Genomic DNA, 24062 nt, shown 5'->3' on the forward strand with positions numbered 1-24062 from the left:
TCCTCCTAAATATAGCTCCTCAAATGTGACGATTAAAGATTTATTAATCATTGTAAACATACGTTGTGACTATTCAGACAAAACAGCCACTTCAAAGACGTCCATTAAGCTCTGGGAAGTTCTGGGTGATGTCTGTAGAAAGGTTATTGTTAACGAAAAGTCAACCTTCTGGGTGACATCTCTTCTCTCTTTGTTCATCTGGGATTCAGTATTTACATTATTCCTTTCTCTGAAGATATGAAGCGTGTGGAAACTAGTGTGAGAGGAAAAAGACACACAAAGTTTTAGATCAAAGATGTCGATCAAGTTTAGATGTTAATGTTTCTCTTCTCTTTCTCTTCCCCTCCATCTCTCTGTAAGGAAGAAAGGTGATGAAGAAGTTGAGTCTGAAGCCTCCGGAGAGGACGGCAGCTCTCCAGGCCATCTGGGACGAACAGGGATCCACAGATCTGGGGCCGTGCGGTAAATCAGCATCAAAATGTGAAAAATAGATCCAGTTAAATTGAAAGTATCTGTGCTAAAAGTTATCTTGACTTGTTGCAGGTGGTTTCTCTCATCAGTACTGGTGTGTGTGTGATTACCTGGGACTGCCATACAGAGAAGAAGTCCAGTGGGTCGGTACTTTACACTGAAATCATCTTTTATTCTTCCTGATTGTTTTTTTATTTATATTTTCTGTTGTTTTGATATTCTTTGTCCTCATTTAACTTTGTCTACTAAGATCGTTTCTGACTCGTTTTTTAAGATACTTACTCTTCTGTCTTTTTCTGTCACTACTTCTTCTTTGTCTACTCAATTTATGCTTGTTTCTCTCCTGCTTCATATTGGATTTATCGTTTGTCTTTGTTTTTACTTTTCTGATGCTGTTGAGTTAAACTTTTCTGTGAAGCTATTTTCTCTCATCTCACCTGTCGTTGTTGTTGTTGTTGCTGTTGTTGTCTTCTCCTTCTTCAGGATGTCGACACCATCTATCTCACCCAGGACACCAGAGAGCTCAACCTGCAGGACTTTGTGCACCTGGAGAACAGGTATGTGAGCCGCTGTTACCCTCTGTTTTTGTGAATAGGTGCGACCAAAACAAACAATACAGGACATTTTATTTATTTATTTATTTTAAATCAGTGCTCTTTTGTGTTTTATTATTTTCATTTTTTTTGTTTTGGACTTCACTTTGTCACATAAATGAGGTTTATTGTTATTTTCACTCACTCCGTGTGTCTGTAAGGTTTTTTTGTTTGGTTTCCCCTGCAGGGATCTGGTGGCGATCATCGCAGCTCTGGAGCACAACCAGTGGTTCAACAAACTCTCCACCAAAGACTACAAACTGGTAATGTTAAAACGAACAACTGTGCACCTTGTTGTCTGGTTTTTATTTAAGAAAAAGCAGAACTAAATGTGACAGTAGAAACAATTGATGTGGGCAGACAGGAAGGGAAATAAGCCAATAACTAAAATAAAAATCACTGTGGATACAATATATATTAAGCTGACTCAGTTTTGCTAATGTGAAATTAAAAGCCTGTGTGTGTCTGTTTCTACCTTCCAGTCGACAGATGTGTGCGACCAGATCCTCAGAGTGGTGTCTCGATCCAGCCGGCTGGAGGAGCTGGTGCTGGACAACGCTGGACTGAGAAGGTCAAATAACAGAAGACAAGTCCTGTTTGTTTGTTTTAATGGTCAACTAATCAGTGCATAGTAACACTTTCATTTTATTTCTCTTTATCTGATTCCTTGTACAAATAAGAGTAGAGTGTCTGCGATCCAAAGTCCATTGAGGAATCAAGTGTGTGTGTTAGTTTGCTGACTGTGTGTGATGAGAGCTTATCAAGTGTGTGATGAATCAGCTGAACCTGCTCACTGTTTGTTTCTACTCTCACTCTTCTTCAGTGACTTTGCTCAGAAACTGGCCGGCGCTCTGTCACACAACCCGGCCTCCACGCTGCACACACTCAACCTGAGCAACAACTCACTGGAGGACAAAGGTTGAAACATGTGCCCACACACACACACACACACACACACACACACACACACAAGATTAAGTAGACAGGTTTCAGCACGTAGATACAGGTTGTCTACGTGTCTTTAACAGAAGACTTTGTTCTTGACAAGGCAGATTGATTTATAATCTTTAATTGTTTCTTCTACAATATTCCACATATTTGATTCTCATTCACGTCCACATTATTAAGGCTGGACTTTGACAAGCTGTTGTAATTTTTTTTTCTCTCCTACACATTTCTTGTTGAAGAATTTGCATTAAAAATGATCTATAACTTTTAACTGTGGCTTTCTCAAACATACAGATACTCAGTTAGGGCTTTTAGGTGAAGTCATGCGCCCTCTAGTGGCCATGTTGGAGCTCTGTGAAGTCCAATAACGTTACTGACTGGATGTGTGTTGCTTTCTGCAGGTGTTTCTGCTCTGAGTGCTCAACTCGCAAAACTGCCCATGGGTCTGAAGCACCTGAACCTCTCCAGGACCTCCATGTCTCCTAAAGGTGAACACACAGAAATACAAAGATGGAAACGTTATTCTCGTTCTGAATTTTTTTTTTTAAGAGTATATGTTTGTCATGTTTTGCAGGTGTGAACAGCCTCTGTCAGGCTCTCTGTGCCAACCCGGCTGTCGCCTCCACCCTCACACACCTCGACCTGTCGGGAAACTCGCTCAGAGGCGACGACCTGCCGGTAAGAGCCACCTTCCCTCCTTCTGTCATATCCAACGTCAAGACAAACTGATGTGTTAGGTTTGTTTGTCTAATGTGTTTGTTTTCCTGCACAGAACCTGCACAGCTTCCTGAGTCACCCAAACTGTCTGGAGACCCTGGATCTGTCCAACAGTGACTGCTCTCTGGAGCTGGTAAAAGCAGCTCACACACACAATCATAAACTCTGACACACATAAAGACTGAAGTAAAGAAACAAAATATGCAAATTCAGCCTCTTGGAAGTAGTAGAAGTAAATAATTCCATGTTTATATTCCTCCTAACTGGTTTGCACATCCTGTAAGAGGTAAAGTTAGTTGAGTCTGAGTTTAGTGGAGTTTTTGTACAGTTTCAGCCTGTTGCCTAAATTCAATTTTGTGGTTTTTTTAGGTGTGTGCATCTCTGCTCAGAGGATCTTTGAAGCATCTCTCTGTCCTCAACATGTCAAAGACCGTCTTCTCTCACAGGTCAGATATTAAACTCACACCCATCCATCCAACAGCAGACGACTTGTGAACGTATCCAATATTATCATAGATCTGTTTGATTACTTCTCTAACACTAACCCTGCTCTACAGTATTGATTTTAACATGTCTCTCTTCACCTTCACACAGGAAGTGTAAAGAAATCCCTTCGTCCTTTAAGCAGTTCTTCAGCTGCTCTCTGGCTCTGAGCTCAGTCAGTCTGTCAGGAACCAAACTGCCGGTGGACGCTCTGAAGTAAGAAAACATCCACTGAAACCTGATTTCACAGGGAATGTTTTATTTTTTTATTAGTTGACTTCCTGTAGTCCAAACCAGACAGTATTTTGTTTCCTTAAAAAAACAGAAATGACTGTTTTACTGTTTAGTTTTTAAAAATATCAAATATCAAGCGTAAGAAATGAAGCTGCTTTCAGTAAGTTGGTATTAAACTGACTGACAGTCTGAGGACTCTCTGGCTTTTCGCTCTGCAGATCTTTGTTGTTGGGACTCGGCTGTAACCCAAACCTCAGTGATGTGTCTCTGGATCTCAGCTGCTGTGAGGTAAAACCTCCACATATCTCAACACACTGTTTAAAGACACTGTATCACTGTTCACATTCAAACAAAGGTAGAACATGAAGGAAGTAGTGAATAAGATGAAAACACACAAAAACAGACAGATTGTTTTTATATTTATATTGAGATCTGACTCTGTTCTGCTCTCAGCTGCGTTCAGCAGGCTCTCAGATCCTGGAGGGTTGTATCGCTGAGATTCCCAACATCTCCAGTCTGGACATCTCTGACAACAGTGAGGACATCTTAGATTTGGAACTTGTTTGATTTCACAGGACTGACTTTAAATTGTGCCCTGCTCATGTTTCTGTGCTGCTTTGTTCAGGTCTTGACATGGATCTGACCACCCTGCTGGTCTGGCTGGCCAAGAACCGATCCATCAGACACCTTTCACTGGGCAAAAACTTCAACAACATCAAGTCCAAGTGGGTGAAAAATGGTCAAGACACAATGAAAGAGTCTTAATAATATACATATAATATTTCTAATTTAATTACTCAATACATTGGTTTGTCACAACTACAATGGTTGGTCTATGAACCTACTAGATTAAATGTGAGGATCTGATGCTTTTCTTTGTTAGTTATGACAGTAAATGAATAGCCCTTTGGTTCTGGACTGTTGGTTTGATTTTTAAGACATTTTATTCATCTTTCTCCAGGAATGTGGCTCCAGTTCTGGACAACCTGGTTCACATGATCCAAGAGGAGGAATCAGTGAGTGAAACTTTAATCATCACATCATGTCAAAATATTTTTCTTTTCAAGGTGCTTTTTGTAATTAGATCAAGTCTTGGATCCTCGTCTTTGTGTTTCCTCTGAAACATCGTCGTTTTATTTTCCACTGAAGTATTTATTGGACACTTTGTTAAATCTTTTCCTCCGCAGCCGCTGATCTCTCTGTCCCTGGCTGATTCCAAGCTGAAGTCCGACCTCTCCATCGTCCTCAACGCTCTGGGCAGCAACACCTCTCTGACCAAAGTGGACATCAGTGGGAATGCCATGGGAGACATGGGGGCCAAGATGCTGGCCAAAGCTCTGCAGATCAACACCAAACTCAGGTAAGCAAGAAAACAAGATCATCCTGCACTGATTTAATCAGAAAAGTAACATTTTTATTGGTAACTTTTAGAAAACAGTGATGTCTGTCTGGATGTCAAGTCCAGCTCTGTCCTGATATAGTGCTCAACTATTGATATTTAGGATGAGGGGTGGAAAGAGGACTACAATAAAAAGTTCATGTTGTGTGAAGTGATTTAAAACACCAACAAATTAGCAGCAGGATGCTTAGTTTTATATAGTCACTAAGCACCAATGTGACATTCTGATCTGACTCTCTGATTGTGTCTCTGTCTTCAGGACAGTTGTGTGGGACAGAAACAACATCAGTCCTCAGGGTCTTCAGGACGTCGCAGCCGCTTTGGAGAAGTGAGTATGAAGCTGCCAGAGTCAAAGAAGGTGTTGCTGCACACTGTAAGCACTGGCCTGACTTTGTACTAATCGATGGAAAATCATGTTTATTTTCTTTTTCTCACTCGAGCAGAAACTACACGATTCGTTTCATGCCTGTTCCCATCATGGATGCTGCTCAGGCACTGAAGGCGAGCCCAGAGAAGACAGAGGACGCCCTACTGAAGGTTGTTGTCTGTGTTTTTAAAATAAGGATCAATATGAATTTTAGTAATTTTGTAAAGAGCACTGTTTGTATTCTCCTGTATTGTATTAAAAGTAGAAGGAAATGAACTTTAATTTGAATTTTGTTGGTGTTGTTGTTTTATGATGCAGATGGAGCAGTACCTGCTGAGGAACCATGAGACACGTAAATACCTGCAGGAGCAGGCGTACAGGCTGCAGCAGGGGATAGTCACCACCACCACGCAGCAGGCAGGCACTGCAACACACACACACACGCTTTAGAAAAGGTTGATGGAAACAAGATTTAGAAAACTTTCTGAATTTCGGGAAACATTTGGAGGCTGAGCTGATGTGGCAGATGGAAACACCTTTTCCAAATAAGTCCTGAACATTTTACTCGTATGCTGATCAGCTGTTTTTACTCCGACTGAAGAAATTAGAAAATAGCGGCAGATTGAACCGTCTCTTCATCGAACCATCCTCACATTAATACAACAAACAGAAACATTGTGTATTCTACATTATCTGGCTCCTGACTGACCTCCGACCTCTCTGTGACGCAGATGATGGATATGATGTGTGTGAAGGTGCAGGACCACCTGAACTCTCTGAGGTTCACAGAGAACAGCTCGGTCCAGGAGGACATGAAGGTGGCAGAGAACCTCATGAAAGATGCCAGGAACTCTAAGACAGTAAGAAGACATGACTTACAGAAATATCACTTTAATGTACCATCTTCTCTCCTGGTCTGAGACACTGAAAACAGCTCCTTTCATGTAATGTGCATTTGGTACAAGTAGAAAAACAGATTTTTTTCCACCTTTCCAATGATCTCTCTACCTCTCTTCCCTCCAGCTGCTCCCCAACCTGTACCACCTGAGGAGTGGAGGGTCCAAAGGAGCGTGTGTTGGAGCCATTCAGGACAAACTGGAGTCGATGGCCGGAGAGGTTGCCAGAGTGATGGACGAACAGCTGCAGGTACTGAGCTCAGTCCAGCCTCGACACTAACGGTTACATGCATCTTCTGCAGCTATATGTGATTCTCCAAACAGCATGAATTCAAACCCGACTCGATGTGAAGTTTAAACTGTATTAACTCCCCAGACGATGCTGGTATCTATGGTGGACTCTGCTGAGGGTTTGTGTCCTCATGTGATGAAGAGGAGCAGCCTTCGCCAGGAGCTGCTGAAGGCCGGAGCGGGGAGGATGACCATCCCTCGCAGCTTCATCACCACCACGCTGCTGGAGCAGTCCGGGGTCGACATCATCAACAAGATCAGGTCTGATCTGCTACGTGTGTGTTAGCTTAGCTGCAGCTTCGTCAGGTCTTTGGTTATGTATCTTAAGGTGATCAGAGAGTCCATGACTGGTATTTCCAGGAGAACAAGGCCATCGTTCAGCAGAGTTACTGCAGCTGATGTGTGATTTCAAGGTGATAAATGCATGTTTTCTCACCAGATATTGGTCATGTGCTTCTGTTACAAATGGATTTTCTGTGACGTCCCCGTGTGCTGATTCTCATTGTACAAACTGAATGTGAAAGAGTGAGACATCTTTAACATGAAAACACGACCCAGGTCCTGACAAAGTCTGGTTCTGGTCGGGTCCTACAGTTTTCTTGGCAGTGAATCCACCTCTTATTAACACCGAACTCTCAACAAATAAACCAGTTCCTGTTTACGACACACAAAACCGACATGTCGCCCGTCATTTGTATAGTTTGAAAGATGTCATCTCGGTCAGACTAAAAGTGTTTTTCTCTTCTTGTGCATTTTGTTTCTTCTGTGTGAAACAGTGAAGTGAAGCTGAGCATGGCTTCATTACTGTCTGATCGTATCGTGGACGACATCCTGGAGTCTCTCTCCAGATCACAGCATACTCTGGTTAGTGTCCTCCTCTTCATATCTGTCTGTTTGTCTGTTTGTCTGTTTTCTGTCTATTCATCCCTCCCTCCTTCTTCCTTCTGTCTCCAGGCCGACCATCTGATCAGGAAGTCTCAGCCTCTGCTGCGTCAGGAGCCCCCGATGGAGACGGAGGTTCTGGATGAGGTGGTCCTGCAGCCAGAGAACCACGACCGGGACCAGAAACATGGGCTGGAGGAAATGGACACCTGCATGGTGGGAAAAGTTTAGCACACATTAATGTTGAACCATAAACCATAAAACCATAAAAAAAAAAGTAAAGTCTGCTGTAAAGCCATCACATCTCCTCCTCCCATCTGGAAGTTTTACTTCCTCAAAGAATCAAAAACCTGTTTTTCCTCCTCAGATGACTCCTAAATCCAAGAGGAAGAGTATTCTGGTCAGGATGCTGCGTCCCGTCTCTGTGGCGTTTGGTAAGCCATTTTGTTTGCCTGTGTGTCTTGATGCCATGAACAGGCTGTACTTGATGCTATTCATTTGTGACTTTCCCGCATGGCTTTGTCTTCTGTCTGCCCGACAGAGATGGAGTTCGACCTGGACAAGGCTCTTGAGGAGGTTCCTATCCACGTGGAGGACCCCCCTCTTCCTTCTCCTCCTCCACAGCCATTGGACAGGATGTCGGCTTACTACGGAGACCTCCCACCTCCTCCTCCTTCACTGGATACAAAGCCTGTCTGTTTGGGCGAGCTGCCATCGGTGGCGCATGTGACGTTGGAGCATCGCACCAAATGTCGGCCGAAACCCAAGAAGAGAACGAAACCCAGCCGACCACCTGTAGGACTCCATTTTGCTTTCTTTTATTTTTTTATTTATTTGTTTCTTTAGTTCAGGACTAACACAAACATGTCCAGTAATACTGTTAAAAAATGTTGAAAAATACCTCCATCATTAAATAGTTATGATCTTGAACTTGATATTGATGGATAGTAGATCAAAGTACAAATGATAAAGATGGTGCAGCTTATTTTGCAGTGGTGGTCGTTATAATTTCCTCTGTTCAGATTACTCACTAGAAACCTAAAATGCAATAAAATGTAATTGAGTCTCTTTTTGCTGTTTCTGTTTTCGGTTCTTTCAGCGGCAGGCCACCTGCAGCTCGGCGCCACAAGAGGCGGAGCACAACAGCATCATGGGAAAGCTGGACGAGGGCCTGGAGGACTTCTTCTCCAAGAAAGTCATTAAACTCAGCTTCAAGTGAGAGTCAAGCTTTAAAGTGACATTATTGTTTTCTTTAGTTTGTTTTTAGATGTTGACGTTCACACAAAAAGATAAAAACAGAATTTCTCAGGATTCATCGACCCATCCTTTAGTGTCGTTTGTGTAGAAGACAATGTGTGCGACATCAGTTTGATTTTAAGTGACGTACAGTTGTGTGTCGTCAGCAGCTTTCTAATTCTGTCATTATGTTGAAACTCCTCTAGACTTCCCTCTGTGAGAGGTCCGTCCTCCAGCCCGCAGGACGGAGCAGATAAAAAACGCGAATCCAGGAAGAGTGGCTTCTTTAACCTCATCAAATCCCGGACATCTCGCTCAGAGAAGAGCCATGGAGCTGCCTCCATCACTCCACCCCCGCCTGCTTCATCCTCCACTTCTTCACCCTCTTCCTCTATCAGCCCAGTGACTGAGGAAACACCGGAGACACCACCCTCTCCGCCTGCGAGAAACCCTGCCACTGTAGCAGAGCCCTATCAGGAGCTCCACAGGGCTCCGTCCACGGACCAGACAGATTCTGAGATGGAGGCCCCTCCTTCTGCCGCTGAACCTGCTGAGGAGGAGAAGGAGGAGGAGAACGTGGAGAAGAAGGAGAACCCCCACATCCCCCGCCATATTGGTGTTCCTGTGATGGGCTTGGACCTGATGGCTGAGATGAAGGCCAGGCAGGAGAGAATGGCTGTAAAGAAGGTGGGTGGAGCTCATGGATCAACATTTATGATAGCATGTGTGTCTGGGGTCTGTTGGGCTGCAGCTGCAGGTCTGTTTCTGATGGGTAAGTTTTCACTGCCAAAATATTTATTATGAATATAAATGATGATGTCACAGCTGGAAAATGCATCATCGAACAAAATCTTTATATAGAAGAAGAATAAATACATAAAACAACAAATGTATACATACCAGGTTCTAATACTTTGCAGCCTTTTAAAAGAAGGGAGGAAGTTTTAAAAAATGTTAGTCAAATGAGAGGAGTCCTGCTCTTCCTTTTTCTGAGGAAGGTAGATAAAACCAAGGATTTACTCTCTTCTTCTGCTCTTTTATTAATGCGGCCAAAACTTGAACAGAACTCGAAGTCAAATACTTAGAGGGCTGGGGTTTTGAGTAACTGTAATTCATTTGGTATGGTATGTGCTGGTGATGGTCGTCCTACATGTTCTGCATTCAATTACTTTATCATGATAAAAACTCTTTGTCTCTGTTTTCAGTCTGAGTCACTATCCGTGCAGGACAAGGTGGACGGTGACAAAGGTGAGTTTATTATCATGTTACCTGTGGGGGAGGTTAAACGATGCACTCTCATCACGTACAGTATATCTTGAAAAATGAGTCCACTTGTCTTGACAATGTGTGATTTTGTTTACAGTTAGTGTAATCAGGAAGTAGTAGTTCTTCCAAAATAAGAGCCTGTCATTATGACTCCTAACTGTCATTTTCCTGCAGCCAAGTCAGACGTCCCTCCTGTTGTTCCAGCAGACGCTGATGAGTCCAGACCGGAGCCAGCTCCCAGGTCAAAACCACCCACCGTCACCCCCAAACCTCCACATCAGGCCACCAAACCCGCACTGGGGCCTCGCTCCTCTGGGCCTCTCAGTCCCTCCAGTCCAACCAGTCCCAGACCGAGCAGCACATTCATAACTGGTAGGTGGTGAAACAGGGACACAAAAGATCAAACCAGCTCAAACTCAGATTTTTCATCTGGTGTGGGGCAAACGAGGGACATGATCTTCTTTACCACAAATTGTAGTTTGATTTAAACAGATTTTGTGTTTCTATGAAATGAAAATCAATCGCGGTATTGATCTCTGTTTGTCAGATGACTCTCCTGAGGCTCCAGCAGTAGCCAAAGGACCACTTCCTGCTCCTCGCCTGAAGAGGGCGCCGTCAGAGCAGGAGAGAGAGAGCACCAGCAGCAACCCTGCAGCACCCCTGTCTCCACAGGACGGTTGGTATCTGTTCGACCTTCATAAACAAGACATTCGTAGCAACAGGAGTCTGATGTTGGTGCTATTTTAATAAGGATTAAAGAATACATTGATAATTGAAAGAACTGGACGACAAAGTCAGTAGTCTGATACTGGTTGTATTTTATTAAGATGTGTTAGGGCGTCCTGGTGGTTGAGATGCTCATAATTCAGTATAACTGCAACATCCATAGCTTGATTTTGACAAGCTGCAACTCTACTGTCACTGTCAAATAAATGCACAGCTGTTTGCATTATTTCAACCATTTGTCCAAAATAAAACAAGAGGAAGGGAAAATAAATCTCAGTGAAGCTAAAAGCACTGGGAGGACGATGACAGACAGCCGAGGTTGCTGGGATATTTCTTTCTCAATGATGAAGGTTGCATGACTCAGCGCTGCATGAGTCGGAGCATAGCTGAAAATATAACACTCAATTTATCAGGTGACAACGTCTTTAATGAATGCTTTCAAGGCCATATCTGACGCCTCCGCACACAGTACGTCTGAAGCAAAGGTCCTAGCCTGCACTTGATGTGTCCAAGTAACACCCGACTTGTGTAATTAACGCTCACCGGAACTCAGTATTTTTCCTTAAAGCATTGTTTCTTCTGTGTAATCAGAAAGGCAGGTCGTCTTCTGCAAAAACATGTGTTTTTAAAATCAAAGAGACAAGAAGAAAAGGCCATTGACAAGATTGCAGAGGCGTTTATTACACACTTCACACTGAAAAACTGGGACAGAGTTTATTTCAGTTTAGAAGCTCAAATTGAAGCTTATTATTTAATCCTACGTCACTTTATTTCCCGAATTAAACATTCAAATCAGACCAAAGATGTACAGATTAAGAGTGTATTTCCGAATCACTTCGTCTCAAAGAAGAAGATGAAGTTTATCATTTCATGTTTCTTTTCTTCTCATATCACTTAAATCTTGGAATCAAATCAGTCGAAACATCTTTCCAACACCCGTTTGTGCATTAAAACCTTAAATTAATACATTTTTCTAATGAATTTATTGTTTTGTGTTGTTGGTGTCATTTTATTTTAGCACTTCCAGTCTGAGTTTTGCAGCAAATTAATGAGCCAGAGGGGACAAACTGTTAAGTGATGTGGATGTAGATATATCAGTTTTTTTTTCTCTGCCTGCAGACGAGTTTCCTCTGGATGGCGACGCGTTCGAGACACCGGGTGCAGCCGTTGAACCTGGCGCCGGCGGCCGACAGTGGTCGTCTCTGAAGAGTTCAGCCAGTCCTCCTGCTGTGAATGAGGACGACCGGGAGCGAACCAAGTCCCTCCCCGCCTACGGTTCGATATTTCATATTATGTACTTGAGATGTTACATTCACACTTTATCTTTAACACATTTTCAATGAAACTCGAGTCCAAAGATCTAATTGTTGACAGGATCAGTTTCACCTTCCTGTAGGAGCATTTGTAGCCATCTGTGAACTGTCCCTTTAAAGTCATCTTAAAGTTTTCAGTATCCAAACCTAAATCTACTTCTCCTAGTCAGTTTTGTGTTTGTCTAGTTTAAAGGTTTAAATCTTTTCTGTAAGAGCTTTTCACACCAGCGCTCAGGAACCCTCAGTCATTTCAGCGAGCGACTTCAGAGGGGAAGTGGTTTCGACCACAGCGAATGGACTAAGAAGCGGTTGCCGCTCTTGTGAACACGCACAGAATTTGCTCTGCAGCTCAGAGTTCACCGTGCTGAACTTCCGGCAGGAGCCGCCTGACATTGTCTGATCAAATAGAAGGAAGTGGGCAGCGGTGGTCAGAAGCAGACATGGAGGAGCGTTAGCATTAGCCTCGTATAAAGACAACCAGAAGAAAAACTGGGCATGGGACATGGGGGAGCCAATGTGTTCCCCCTTATTGTACATGTACATGTTCATAGACAGAGATTTGCTAGTATACATGACGTGGATGTCGTCGCAGCCTCGGACAGCAGTCGCTTTTAAAAATGCTTTGCTTTCAATTGAAAGATACAAAGATGCTTCCTGGGGGAATCCTCCTGCAGGCAGGTGGTTGTCAGGGTGGTGACTGTGCAGCGGTGTGAAAGCCCGTTTGAGTTGTATTCAGACTTAGTTTTCCTTTTTTCAAGGTCTAACTTGAGTTTCCCTTGTTTCCTTGATATCAAACATCTCCTAGTCAGATCAGAAAACATCTGTCTTTGTTTCAGTCCACCTGTTTCTCTTCCTTCATTTATATTCTCTCTCTCTCCCTTCAGTGAGTCCTCCGTCTCAGGCAGACACTGATCTCAGTCCAGCTGAGGAGGAGATTCAATCTCCGGCCGCTGATCTCAAGTCTGACAACAAATCAGAGGACGACTCCGACGACACTCCTTCAGTCTGATACCAATGAGATGTTTACAATCTGTCAGCTCCTGCTCAACTGTCAGAGAAACTTTAAGGTCAATCACACACAGTCAAAGCAGAGACGGGGACAATGATTACTCTTTTTTATTATTCCTGGTGAGGGGAGCAGAGGAGACGCTGTTATCAGATGAGTGAAATGAGCTTGGATCAGTCCCAGCTGTCCCATCAAATGGACACCAGAACAGCTCCATTAGCGTCTCTGTCAACAGCTCTAAAAGGACCATAAAGAGACGAGCAGATGGGTTTTATCTGCTGCAGAGACAATCTGTAGCTGCTTAGATAACCAGCTGTACAGAGCTCACTTAGTCCAAAGCACTGAGGGGGAAGACTGAGTCGGTCCAGACTGAAGCAGTTTGATTTCTGTTCTGCAGGTTTACTGCAGCCGCTGAGTCAGTGACCTCCACCAGCAGGTCTTCTGGGGACATGAGTCGACAGATAAACAAGTTTTTTTATCCTGCAAACATTCACTCTCGAAACAGTTAACACAAAGTTAGACAACACCAACATGAGGAGCAGCTGATAAAAGAGAAATCCTGCAAAGACGAACAAGAACAAGAAAGTGTCAGAAACCAAAGAGAGTTCACGCTCTCGGCTGCTGTGGCCAGTTCAGATGTACAGTATATACGTGTGTGTGTGTTTATATCTCATAGAGTCCAAAACTGTCTTAAATTTCACTGCTAATGATGCTGCTGAAGGTTTAGTTCCATTTCAGTGACACAGAGATGATGGTGAAAATCATAAATAACATAAAATCAATAAATACGGCTGGTCAGGGTTTATATTTGCCTCTGAGCGTTTTCTGCAGCTTCCAACTCCATCTCAAGGTTTTCATCAGCAGATGAAGTTTGCTCTTCACAGTATGACTAATATTAATAATAATGTTAATAATAATATCAAGAAGAAGAAGAAGCATAATCCATAAACAACTTTCAAAAAACAAAGTTACTGCTTCACCTGGTTGAAACAGGACTAAAACATTTCAGGACTGACGCAAATGAAACCAGACAGTTAAAATAATAGAAAGATTGAGAAACTCGGTTGAAAGCTGTTAACAAACTGTTGATGGAACTGATGACATGAACAAATCTGAGCGTATCTGTGGTTTGCAGAAACGTAAAAATGCCAACATTGTATTCTGGTGACTGGGTTTATTGTGATTAACATTTTCTGACTCGTAAATTCTGTTCATGTCAACATCTAAATCCACATATCAACAGGAAAAGTCAAAGACCTTCCTGAAAAGTCCGATATATCCAAGTTGGTGCCGACCCGTGATGTCGGCACACGTCCGTATTTCAGCCCAGATTAAATGGATATGATGCTTTATTGTCACTGCACTGTATTATTAAACTCTCTCAGCTGTCTTGAGTTATCCGGTGACATAAACATTAAAATCCTTTTCACAGCTCCGGTCCATCCTACATGATGTGAACGCAGCAGAAACCTGCAATAACATAATGTAGTTTTCTTTCAGCATCTCTATTTTCTGCCATCACAAATCAACATGTGAGATGATCAGTGTTCATATAAACAAACGTTAATGTTTGTGGCTCAGATTGATATTTAACACGCTGCTGTATCGTCACCATAACACACAGCTTTGATTACAGACTGATCCGTTAATCATGTACTGCTGCACTTACTGATGTTTATGTATCAGTGTAAATATGTAAATATGTACTAACATTCCTCTGAGTTTAATTTGGTTCTGTTAATAAAATAAATGGGGTTTATATCAGTTGAATATTGTATTATGAGCAGAAAGATTGATTTACGATCAATGACACGTACTGTCGAAACGTCTGATTTCCATTTATGATTCACGGTGATGGTTTTCATTTTATTGGAAAATATTTTTTAGAAATCATCTTTTTAAAGAAAATTCAGTTGAATGATGTTTTATTGTTTGTTTGCCTGGAAATGTGACATTTTCTGTATCTGTATGTTTATACCAATAAATACTGTTTTATTGTTCACACCCTCTGTCTCCTCCTCCTTCCTGTCTCTCTCTCTCCTCTTCATATACGAGCTGTTGAATCTGTCTTCAGTCTCATTTGGCTGAATTCAGAACCAGTTTAACATCAGTGGATAACCTCATCTCCCTCTCTCGCTCTGAGTCCTGACTCCACGTCTCTGGAAGAATCTTTTCTTTTGTTATTCTTCCTGTTTTGTCGTCCCCAGCTCGACCTCTGGACTGGTCTCCAGCACCATGGAGCGAGCCTTGGACAGTCTGGACGCTGCTCGATTCTTACAGATCTGGCAACATTTCGACAAACATGGTAAGAAGAGTGTCGATGACTCTGTCGTCAATATGTTTATTAAATACCTCCAATATATAACTTTGATTTAAGGCGTCACAACTATAGAGCCTTGTGATGAATAGTTTCAATAATTATGTGAACATGGCAGCTGAAACCTGCAGCCTAGAGAGAGACGTGTCACAACGTTATCCTACACGATCTGTTGTCTCTGTTGATGCATCCTGATATTGTAAAAAAAATTACATTATTTAACAAGAAACAGATGTTTTATCTCCAAAGTTAATCTGGGGGGAAAACAATCTGAACTGCAGTAAAAACACACACATACTTGATAATAACCATAGATAGATACTTTGCTGAGTAGCAGATTTGATAAATCATAATATAAAATATATTATTGTTAAAGATAAGGGAGTCAAAAGCTACCCCTCTGTATATAAAGTAATTAAAATGCATTGCACATTTACCAGCTGCAATATTACAGTGACGAAGACATTAATACACAAAAAATATAATTCAATATAATATATATACATATATATATAAACCATCTGTGTCCATATAAACCTCGTTATCTGGATACAGTGGCGCCTGCCACCAGGCAGAGGAAGGTTAGCCGGTGATCCGTCTCTATTACAGACTCAGTGATTGAATAAACTCACATCGTGTCCTGTGGAAACAGAAACGATCCAGTTGTCTTCGCAGCAGCAGCGTCACCATTAATACCACTTGGAAACACCAGAGCAGAGCTGCCCAATGTGGGGCCCGTGGGCCAAAGTTGGCCCGCTGTCAGGTTCCCTTTGGCCCTCCAGATGTTTCCAGCAGAAAAAACATTAAATTAGAAAAGTATATGACATGAATTGCTGTTTGTGCTGTTATTTTTTTGCCATTTATCATAATCTGAGCATGGCAGGCACAGGAGAGAAAACTATTTATATCAGACGTAAATCACCAGAATGTATTTTTCTTACCTGCCTTCTGGGCCTCCGTACAGCACCGTCGTGCATCTTGACGATACGATACGGTCAATACTTGCTTTTTGCACGTGGTCCACCATTAAAGGGGCACTATGTTGTTTTGCAGAAGAAATTATAAAAAAAAAAAAAAAACAAGCTGTTGTTAGAGAACAATGAGGTCCCAGAACACTGTTTGAAGCTGGAAAGGTGGCAGGGTCCGCCACATATAAACAAAGTAAAACAGTATAAACTGTGTTGTCCTTTAAGGTCAGTTTGTTTATTCTGTTTATTCAGTCATTAAAACAAAGAGTTTGTTTATTTAGTTTGTTCAGGCAGAAAAAACTCAGTCAGTGAAGATCTTTGTCTTCTTGAGTTCTTGTTTTCCCACTGATGGTTGATCTGTCGCCTGTTTGGTTGTTAAATTTGTTAGCTTCACTGGTTTTAAATCTTTTGACATCATGAGGGTTTTTTTTTATATCATAAACAAACACAACTTTGACATTTTGGATTTATTTGAATAAAGTTTGTCTGTGAATCTAAATTTAGAAGAAAAAGACATTTTCCATTTTGACCAGAAGCCTCGTTGTGTTTTTAGATGACGGTTACATCGAGGAGAAGGAGTTGGACGCCTTCTTTCAACACATGCTGGCAAAATCTGAGATGAAGGTAAAGACTTAAAAAATGAGGCTGCAGTTTATGTTTATTGTCTTTATGACCTCTTGTTGATTAAAGGATTCAGCTTCTTTAGTGGCTGGAAGATATAAAAGGAAGCTGACATCTTAACTTTGCTGTTTCATCTCTTGAGCCTTTAAGTTTATCAGAGCTTCGACTTGTTTCTTTAAATCTTTAAGATGTTTATTTTTAGACAAATCTATATTCATGTGCAGGTTGTCTGATAGTGTTGTATTAAACACTGCCACCAGGGGGCACCAAAGTCAGACAGAGTCATAAATTTACACATATTGGTTTTCTAAAGATATTTTTTGTGTGTGCAACAGTTACAAATCATTTATCATTCAGTTAAATCAGTGTTAAATTAAAGTGTGTGTTGTCTTCAGAGGGAGGAGATAACTGAGGACAAGATCAGGAGACTGAGGGACAGATTCACGTCTGCTCACAACGCTGCAGCTGACGGACGTCTGCACTTAGAGGAGGTACAATAAACCTTCTCCTCTGAGATGTCTCAGTCTTCAGTAAGAACTGTGATTTTGTTCCGGTCCTGACGTGGCAGTGAGTTCAGTCTTCACTGTCAGAACAAGGAGCAGGAAAATATTAGTTTCTGTACTAGATTACACATGACAACACAGATTTAAACTGATGGTTCATGTTGAAAAATAAAATGAATGTGTTCAGTTACAGCGAACGTAAATATCATTTTTTTTCTCCAGCTGGCCACCGTGATGCTGCCGGAGGAGGAGAACTTCCTGCTTCTGTTTCGCAGAGAGACGCCGCTGGACAACAGCGTCGAGTTCATGAGGGTGAGGGTCAAAGGTCAACAAATCTGAGGTGGAGGACAGGGGACAGGGGACACTCAGGGAGTATTGAAGATTTATCTTTTTCCAGTTTGGACACTTCCTGAGCTGAGCACGAATTAGTGTATTCCTCATTTACAGTATATGTTGAAGGTTTTAATGAACATGGCTCCACTCAAACTTTACTTAATGTAATATTTACTGTACTTATCAGAGCTTTTCTTGTGCATCTTGTTGGTGTAGATCTGGAGGAACTACGACACAGACAGCAGCGGCTACATCTCAGCAAACGAGCTGAAGGTAACCTGAGAGCTTTAGACTCCTCTGCTGTAGACTGTTGTGAGGACGTGAGCCTTATTGAGCACTTTTATGATTTGATGGTAGTTTAAGTTGCTTTTACCTGTTGTGTCTTTTTTGTCCCTTCAGGGCTTCCTTCAGGACCTCTTCCTCCAACACAGGAAGTCCATCACAGCTGACAAACTGGAGGAGTACACTGACAGCATGGTAATATGTTCAGATATTCACACCGCTGACGGCTTCTTGTCATCGACACTTAAATCTGACTCGTTTCTCTGCAGATGAAGATGTTTGATAAGAACAGGGACGGCAGGCTGGACTTAAACGACCTGGCCAGGTACTGTTGATGTGTGTCATGTGACCAAGAGGAGAATCATTGAATGAGACCATCTGATCGTCTTTTACATGTTTATTTAAAAAATGAGGATAATCTGTCTTTGTTGTCGTCTAAAGAATCTTGGCCCTGAAAGAAAACTTCTTACTGAAGTTTAAGATGGACGTAAGTGTGTAGAAATGTTTTTTGATTTTTATATCATGCTTTTTGATGTTAACTGCAGACGTTCCTGCTGTCTTGTGTAAATGTTTAATGTTTGATTACTTCACTTTGCCGTCTCTGCTGTCAGGCGTGCAGTCAAGAGGACAGGAAGAGAGACTTTGAGAAGATATTTGCTCACTACGATGTTGTAAGTTTGAATTCAGATTATTTGTTGTCAAGTTTCTTGCTGTTGACTGTCTACATTTGTTGTTATCGTTTGACATTATAAAAAAAGCTGTGTCTCTGTGCTTAATTGTGATTTTGCCTCGTTACCATCAGTTGTATTCACATTCTGAACAGTTCAGTGTTTCCTTCTCATCTGCTCATGATCTCTGCAGAGGAGGCTGAATCTATAAAATACACAAGAACATAGTTTGGATACAACCACAGTTCATTTAAATTTTAGTTTTTAAGCTGTAGTCGGTTTCCAGCTGCCACTTTTAATCTGAGTTTCAGGGCTCAGATCAGTTTATCAGTAGACTTTATTCACTGTGCTGGTGTCTGTGTCTGCATGCAGAGTAAGACAGGAGCGTTGGAGGGACCTGAAGTGGACGGATTTGTCAAGGACATGATGGAGCTGGTGAAGGTAAAAACCATCAAGAATATACTGATGTGACACACTGGGACAATATTTAATGGATCAGATTAACTACAGGCCTGAAAGTAACTAGTAACTTAAGTTAACCAGTGAATGTAGTGGAGTATAAGTACAATATTTGCCTCCAAAAGTACAGTATGAAGTAGTATAAAATGCAGTCCGTTCACTGTCCCTGTCCATTGTGTTTGACCTCCGACCTCTGTGTTGACTCTCCTCCAGCCCAGCATCAGCGGCACAGACCTGGACAAGTTCAGGAAGGCCCTGATGGGTCACTGTGACATCAACGGAGACGGAAAGATCCAGAAGAACGAGCTGGCTCTCTGCCTCGGCCTCAAACTCAGCTAACCGACCCTCGACACAACACACACGTCTGACTCCTTATTTAAACTTCTCTTTTTACATTTTAATGTGCAGCTTTCACTCTTTTCCCCCCGTCCTGCTCTCCTCCTCCTTTACAGGCTGTCAGTTTGGTGACCGATGTATTTACATATTTTATGCTCGTTAACTTAAGAACAGTATATTTCCAGGATTTTATATATTTTTCTTTATTATAATTCCCAGCAAAGACCGAGATAATGTGTACTCACTGTGTGTTTTTGACTGCATGACGTGTTGCTTCTTTGTGATGTGGTGACATATAAAACAGTGTTTGCACGACGTCATTGTGAAACCAGTCACATGAGTGATGGTTAATAAAATGTGTTTAATCTTTGTCAGCTGTCTTTCTTCTCTGACACAATACAACAACTATCTATAATATACAGTATCTGTCTTTACATACAGCAAAAAAAGACATATTACATTCAAATGAAACTTGATTAAAGGTGCATTATGTAAGAACTTTAAGACATTACATTTTTTAAAATTATCAACTGAATTTTAAAAATTAACATTATGTCAAAGATATAATGTTACAGAGGTATTAGCATGCTAGCATCTAGCGGCTTAGTTCAAGTAGTTAACACAACATCCTCGGTGCTCTGAGCTCCTAATTGGGTCAGAGTCGGCCAATAGGAGAGCTGGATGCAGGGCTAACTGAGCTAACTATCTCATGGCAGCTAAAGTTAGCAGCAGTTTGGTGGTTTGTCTGCTGATGCGCTGCCTCGTTTCTGTTTTGTGTATGAATTCTTACATATTGCAGCTTTACGGTCATTCATCACAGTTTAAATCACATCTGTTTATACTTTGTTGTTAAGGTTGTTCTGTAGTGAAACGAAGCAGTCTGTAACAATTATTAAGATTCTAAAATCAATCTAAAAACTGATTATATGATCTACTTTGTCAGCTTTATTGTGAAATCAACAGCATCGTCCTTTAAAGTAACACGTCTCGTCTCTTAAAGTAAACAAACGCTGGTTCCAGTTCAATGCATAGAGGCCGAGAACGACCAAATAACTTATTGCAGTTAAATTCTGCTGCTTCTCACGATAATAATGGACATTTTTCACCATTTCCTGACTTTTTATAGATTAAAACATTATATTTTATCAAAAAATAAATAATTGAGAAGCAGCTATAGGATTGTGTAAGCTAAGAGTTTTAATCTGGTGTAATATGGTCAAAATTATATCATTGGATGTGATTTTTCAACTGTTTTTATAGGTTTAATGATAATGCAATTGAGTGCTGGAAAAAGCATAAACATCACAGAGTTGACATTACATAACCTTGTAGAAAAAAACGCCTTCATAATTCCTTATAAACTTTTATTACATCCAAGAGTATAACGTCCCACAACAAATAAAAAGCACTAAATGTTGTGCAGAATACTTTTACAATTTCACTTTTTTAGCTAACATGAACAACCCGGTGAGCAGATATTTTCTGTAAAACATGATGGAAAACAAAACTACAAATGTTTTTTAAAGTCTTTTTTAAAACAGTTGGTAGTTTTATTGTCCTGTTTTAGATAAAGAGCAGAGTAAGACTGAAAGGTTTCTATATTTATCGATTTTAAAGTCACTGTGCTGCACAAACAAAGTCAAATGTGACCTCTAACTACCTTTGACATCAACTTTATTTTTTCCGAGGGGAAATTCATCCAGATAAAAACATAAATCACAACATGTAAAAGCAAATGCTCTTTTATCCCCACACAACCTCACATAAGACAATGCACACCAGTGCTGAGGGAGAATGAATCATTCTTAGCTGACACAAGTGGAACTTACCTCGTTAGCTTAAGAGCAAACACCTGCACAGGTTGACCCATCAGCTCCAACCTGCCTCCAATTAGCTCATCAGAGTGAGCGGCCACACTGGACACTTGAAAAGGAGCCACTGTGTTAGCAGCAGACATGGAGCTGAGACCATAGTTTCTGATCTTGTTGTTTGTCTACGAGCAGCACAAGTTGAGCAGGCTGTTCTGTTTCTGCTTTAAGAAAATGGCTTCTGGATTTTGTGTGAGGTAAGAGGACTTTTCAAAACTTTAGCAAATGTTTCATGTTTAACTTGGTTTTGTTTTGTTGACATTTTCTTCTGTTTCAGGCTGCTCTTGCTCTCACTGTTTGGATTTGGGCAGCATGCAAATGGTAAGAATTCATGCTACAAACTGCAGTTCTACTGAACTTCTCAAACTGACCTCAAATGTTTTCTCTTCTTAGCCCTCAGCTTCAGAAGTGGAGGCTCCAGTGGCTTTACACAGCACTATGACCTGGCTGAAGACTTTCCGAGGAGTCGTAAACCTGCTTTTGCTCCTTCCAGTTATGTGAGTGCTGCACAGCCTAGAGGGCCTCATGGTCATTATGGACCCAGTTACACTGAAAGTGCTTCATCTGAGTACCTGAAGCCTGCTGCACCCGGTGCAGGACGTTTTAGTGGCTCTTATGGTAGGCAAGTAGATGGTTACAGTCCAGAGGGAAGTGTTTCTAGTTACGGGCCTGGCGTACTGATCCGTCAGAAACCAAGACAAAACCCACAGCAGCCACAACATCAACCTAACTCCAATGGAAATGCATTTGAGTCGGCTGTCGTTTCAAGTTCTGGAATAGAGATGCATTCTGGTCCGGCCAAGCCCCAGCAGCCGGGCTACCCGGCCAAGCCCCAGCAGCCGGGCTACCCGGCCAAGCCCCAGCAGCCGGGCTACCCGGCCAAGCCCCAGCAGCCGGGCTACCCGGCCAAGCCCCAGCAGCCGGGCTACCCGGCCAAGCCCCAGCAGCCGGGCTACCCGGCCAAGCCCCAGCAGCCGGGCTACCCGGCCAAGCCCCAGCAGCCGGGCTACCCGGCCAAGCCCCAGCAGCCCAACGTTCTACAAAGCAAAGCTGGTATGTGGGACATTGCACTTCCCCAGGAAGGTGTTGCTACAAGACAGCCGAGCTACCTGGCCAAACCCCAGCAGCCCGGCTACCCGGCCAAACCCCAGCAGCCCGGCTACCCGGCCAAACCCCAGCAGCCCGGCTACCCGGCCAAACCCCAGCAGCCCGGCTACCCGGCCAAACCCCAGCAGCCCGGCTACCCGGCCAAACCCCAGCAGCCCGGCTACCCGGCCAAACCCCAGCAGCCCGGCTACCCGGCCAAACCCCAGCAGCCCGGCTACCCGGCCAAACCCCAGCAGCCCGGCTACCCGGCCAAACCCCAGCAGCCCGGCTACCCGGCCAAACCCCAGCAGCCCGGCTACCCGGCCAAACCCCAGCAGCCCGGCTACCCGGCCAAACCCCAGCAGCCCGGCTACCCGGCCAAACCCCAGCAGCCCGGCTACCCGGCCAAACCCCAGCAGCCCGGCTACCCGGCCAAACCCCAGCAGCCCGGCTACCCGGCCAAACCCCAGCAGCCCGGCTACCCGGCCAAACCCCAGCAGCCCGGCTACCCGGCCAAACCCCAGCAGCCCGGCTACCCGGCCAAACCCCAGCAGCCCGGCTACCCGGCCAAACCCCAGCAGCCCGGCTACCCGGCCAAACCCCAGCAGCCCGGCTACCCGGCCAAACCCCAGCAGCCCGGCTACCCGGCCAAACCCCAGCAGCCCGGCTACCCGGCCAAACCCCAGCAGCCCGGCTACCCGGCCAAACCCCAGCAGCCCGGCTACCCGGCCAAACCCCAGCAGCCCGGCTACCCGGCCAAACCCCAGCAGCCCGGCTACCCGGCCAAACCCCAGCAGCCCGGCTACCCGGCCAAACCCCAGCAGCCCGGCTACCCGGCCAAACCCCAGCAGCCCGGCTACCCGGCCAAACCCCAGCAGCCCGGCTACCCGGCCAAACCCCAGCAGCCCGGCTACCCGGCCAAACCCCAGCAGCCCGGCTACCCGGCCAAACCCCAGCAGCCCGGCTACCCGGCCAAACCCCAGCAGCCCGGCTACCCGGCCAAACCCCAGCAGCCCGGCTACCCGGCCAAACCCCAGCAGCCCGGCTACCCGGCCAAACCCCAGCAGCCCGGCTACCCGGCCAAACCCCAGCAGCCCGGCTACCCGGCCAAACCCCAGCAGCCCGGCTACCCGGCCAAACCCCAGCAGCCCGGCTACCCGGCCAAACCCCAGCCGAGTGTTCTACAAAGCAAAGCTGGTATGTGGGACATTGCACTTCCCCAGGAAGGTGTTGCTCCAAGAAGTTCTAGACCAATTCCAATGGCATCAGTGTACCACCCCAGATGGCAGCAACAACTGGTTCCTGCATACAATAGACTTCATCGACCTTAGGTATCATAGCTGTAAAGTTTCCCTTTTTTTTCTTTGTTTTTTAAATGAATTTTCTCAAGGTAAATGTTACTGGAATTTAGCTTATTGTCGTTTCTGTTTTCAGGTTCCTGACTTCTTCCTGAAGGCAGTCTGTCCTGGCATCAACGTTTGACATTCAATAAAAAGTACTTGGAACTGCACTCCCTGTCTCTGAACGTCATTTGACACCATTGAGTAACATTGCTGCAGTGAAATGTCTTTAAACATGTGCTACTCTAAATGTGTTGACGCTTAACTTCTTTCTGGTTATCAGGTTTTTGTCTTGGGGTGGGAATGGTAGCTCATAGTACTGTTTATCAAGAGACAAGAAACCAGTACTTCACTGAGAAACTTGAGCTTCTACAGCGTTGAACCTGTTGGTGTCCTGTCTGCCATAGTAACTAGCTCTTGATGTGGTAAATCACAAAGCATGAGTTTGGCACC

General features: G+C 43.5%; 3 protein-coding genes and 1 long non-coding RNA gene across 6 annotated transcripts in view; 3 read left to right on the forward strand and 1 right to left on the reverse strand.

Moving 5' to 3' along the window:
* Positions 1 to 14832, forward strand: part of LOC140993467 (F-actin-uncapping protein LRRC16A) — a 30619-nt gene extending 15787 nt beyond the window's left edge. Inside the window, exons 6-38 of one of the 3 annotated variants that reach the window (XM_073462907.1) lie at positions 365 to 462; positions 544 to 614; positions 955 to 1028; positions 1252 to 1327; positions 1547 to 1635; positions 1888 to 1982; positions 2414 to 2500; positions 2587 to 2690; positions 2785 to 2862; positions 3099 to 3175; positions 3324 to 3428; positions 3665 to 3734; positions 3900 to 3981; positions 4072 to 4171; positions 4408 to 4462; positions 4634 to 4806; positions 5105 to 5173; positions 5289 to 5382; positions 5531 to 5629; positions 5944 to 6072; positions 6236 to 6358; positions 6485 to 6660; positions 7176 to 7263; positions 7354 to 7497; positions 7649 to 7715; positions 7823 to 8076; positions 8381 to 8496; positions 8724 to 9204; positions 9723 to 9765; positions 9958 to 10155; positions 10331 to 10459; positions 11629 to 11784; positions 12707 to 14832. In XM_073462907.1, coding sequence (XP_073319008.1) covers positions 365 to 462; positions 544 to 614; positions 955 to 1028; positions 1252 to 1327; positions 1547 to 1635; positions 1888 to 1982; positions 2414 to 2500; positions 2587 to 2690; positions 2785 to 2862; positions 3099 to 3175; positions 3324 to 3428; positions 3665 to 3734; positions 3900 to 3981; positions 4072 to 4171; positions 4408 to 4462; positions 4634 to 4806; positions 5105 to 5173; positions 5289 to 5382; positions 5531 to 5629; positions 5944 to 6072; positions 6236 to 6358; positions 6485 to 6660; positions 7176 to 7263; positions 7354 to 7497; positions 7649 to 7715; positions 7823 to 8076; positions 8381 to 8496; positions 8724 to 9204; positions 9723 to 9765; positions 9958 to 10155; positions 10331 to 10459; positions 11629 to 11784; positions 12707 to 12831 — 3925 coding nt within the window. In that variant the 3' untranslated portion in view covers positions 12832 to 14832. Of the gene's footprint in view, positions 1 to 360; positions 463 to 543; positions 615 to 954; positions 1029 to 1251; positions 1328 to 1546; positions 1636 to 1887; positions 1983 to 2413; positions 2501 to 2586; positions 2691 to 2784; positions 2863 to 3098; positions 3176 to 3323; positions 3429 to 3664; positions 3735 to 3899; positions 3982 to 4071; positions 4172 to 4407; positions 4463 to 4633; positions 4807 to 5104; positions 5174 to 5288; positions 5383 to 5530; positions 5630 to 5943; positions 6073 to 6235; positions 6359 to 6484; positions 6661 to 7175; positions 7264 to 7353; positions 7498 to 7648; positions 7716 to 7822; positions 8077 to 8380; positions 8497 to 8723; positions 9205 to 9722; positions 9766 to 9957; positions 10156 to 10330; positions 10460 to 11628; positions 11785 to 12706 lie in introns of all 3 variants that reach the window. The other 2 variants (XM_073462908.1, XM_073462909.1) reach the window with 2 other exon arrangements.
* On the reverse strand, positions 20 to 1587 carry LOC140993468 (uncharacterized). The gene is made up of 2 exons (XR_012178670.1): positions 1540 to 1587; positions 20 to 1017 (listed from the first exon to the last, which is right to left on the reverse strand). It is a non-coding gene; the product is annotated as an uncharacterized lncRNA (long non-coding RNA).
* A 231-nt stretch (positions 14833 to 15063) lies between the features above and the next one.
* Positions 15064 to 19685, forward strand: LOC140993856 (secretagogin-like). Its single transcript, XM_073463411.1, has 11 exons — positions 15064 to 15133; positions 16667 to 16737; positions 17130 to 17225; positions 17460 to 17549; positions 17787 to 17843; positions 17970 to 18047; positions 18122 to 18177; positions 18294 to 18339; positions 18464 to 18523; positions 18893 to 18961; positions 19193 to 19685. Exons 1-11 carry the CDS (start codon positions 15064 to 15066, stop codon positions 19316 to 19318), a joined length of 819 nt encoding a protein of 272 aa, XP_073319512.1. The 3' UTR covers positions 19319 to 19685.
* A 1585-nt stretch (positions 19686 to 21270) lies between these two features.
* Positions 21271 to 23779, forward strand: LOC140993874 (uncharacterized). Its single transcript, XM_073463431.1, has 4 exons — positions 21271 to 21380; positions 21461 to 21504; positions 21577 to 23600; positions 23704 to 23779. Exons 1-3 carry the CDS (start codon positions 21358 to 21360, stop codon positions 23598 to 23600), a joined length of 2091 nt encoding a protein of 696 aa, XP_073319532.1. The 5' UTR covers positions 21271 to 21357; the 3' UTR covers positions 23704 to 23779.
* The last annotated feature ends 283 nt before the right edge of the window (positions 23780 to 24062 follow it).

Source organism: Pagrus major, chromosome 3, assembly GCF_040436345.1.
Source record: "Pagrus major chromosome 3, Pma_NU_1.0".
Classification (NCBI taxonomy): domain Eukaryota; kingdom Metazoa; phylum Chordata; class Actinopteri; order Spariformes; family Sparidae; genus Pagrus; species Pagrus major.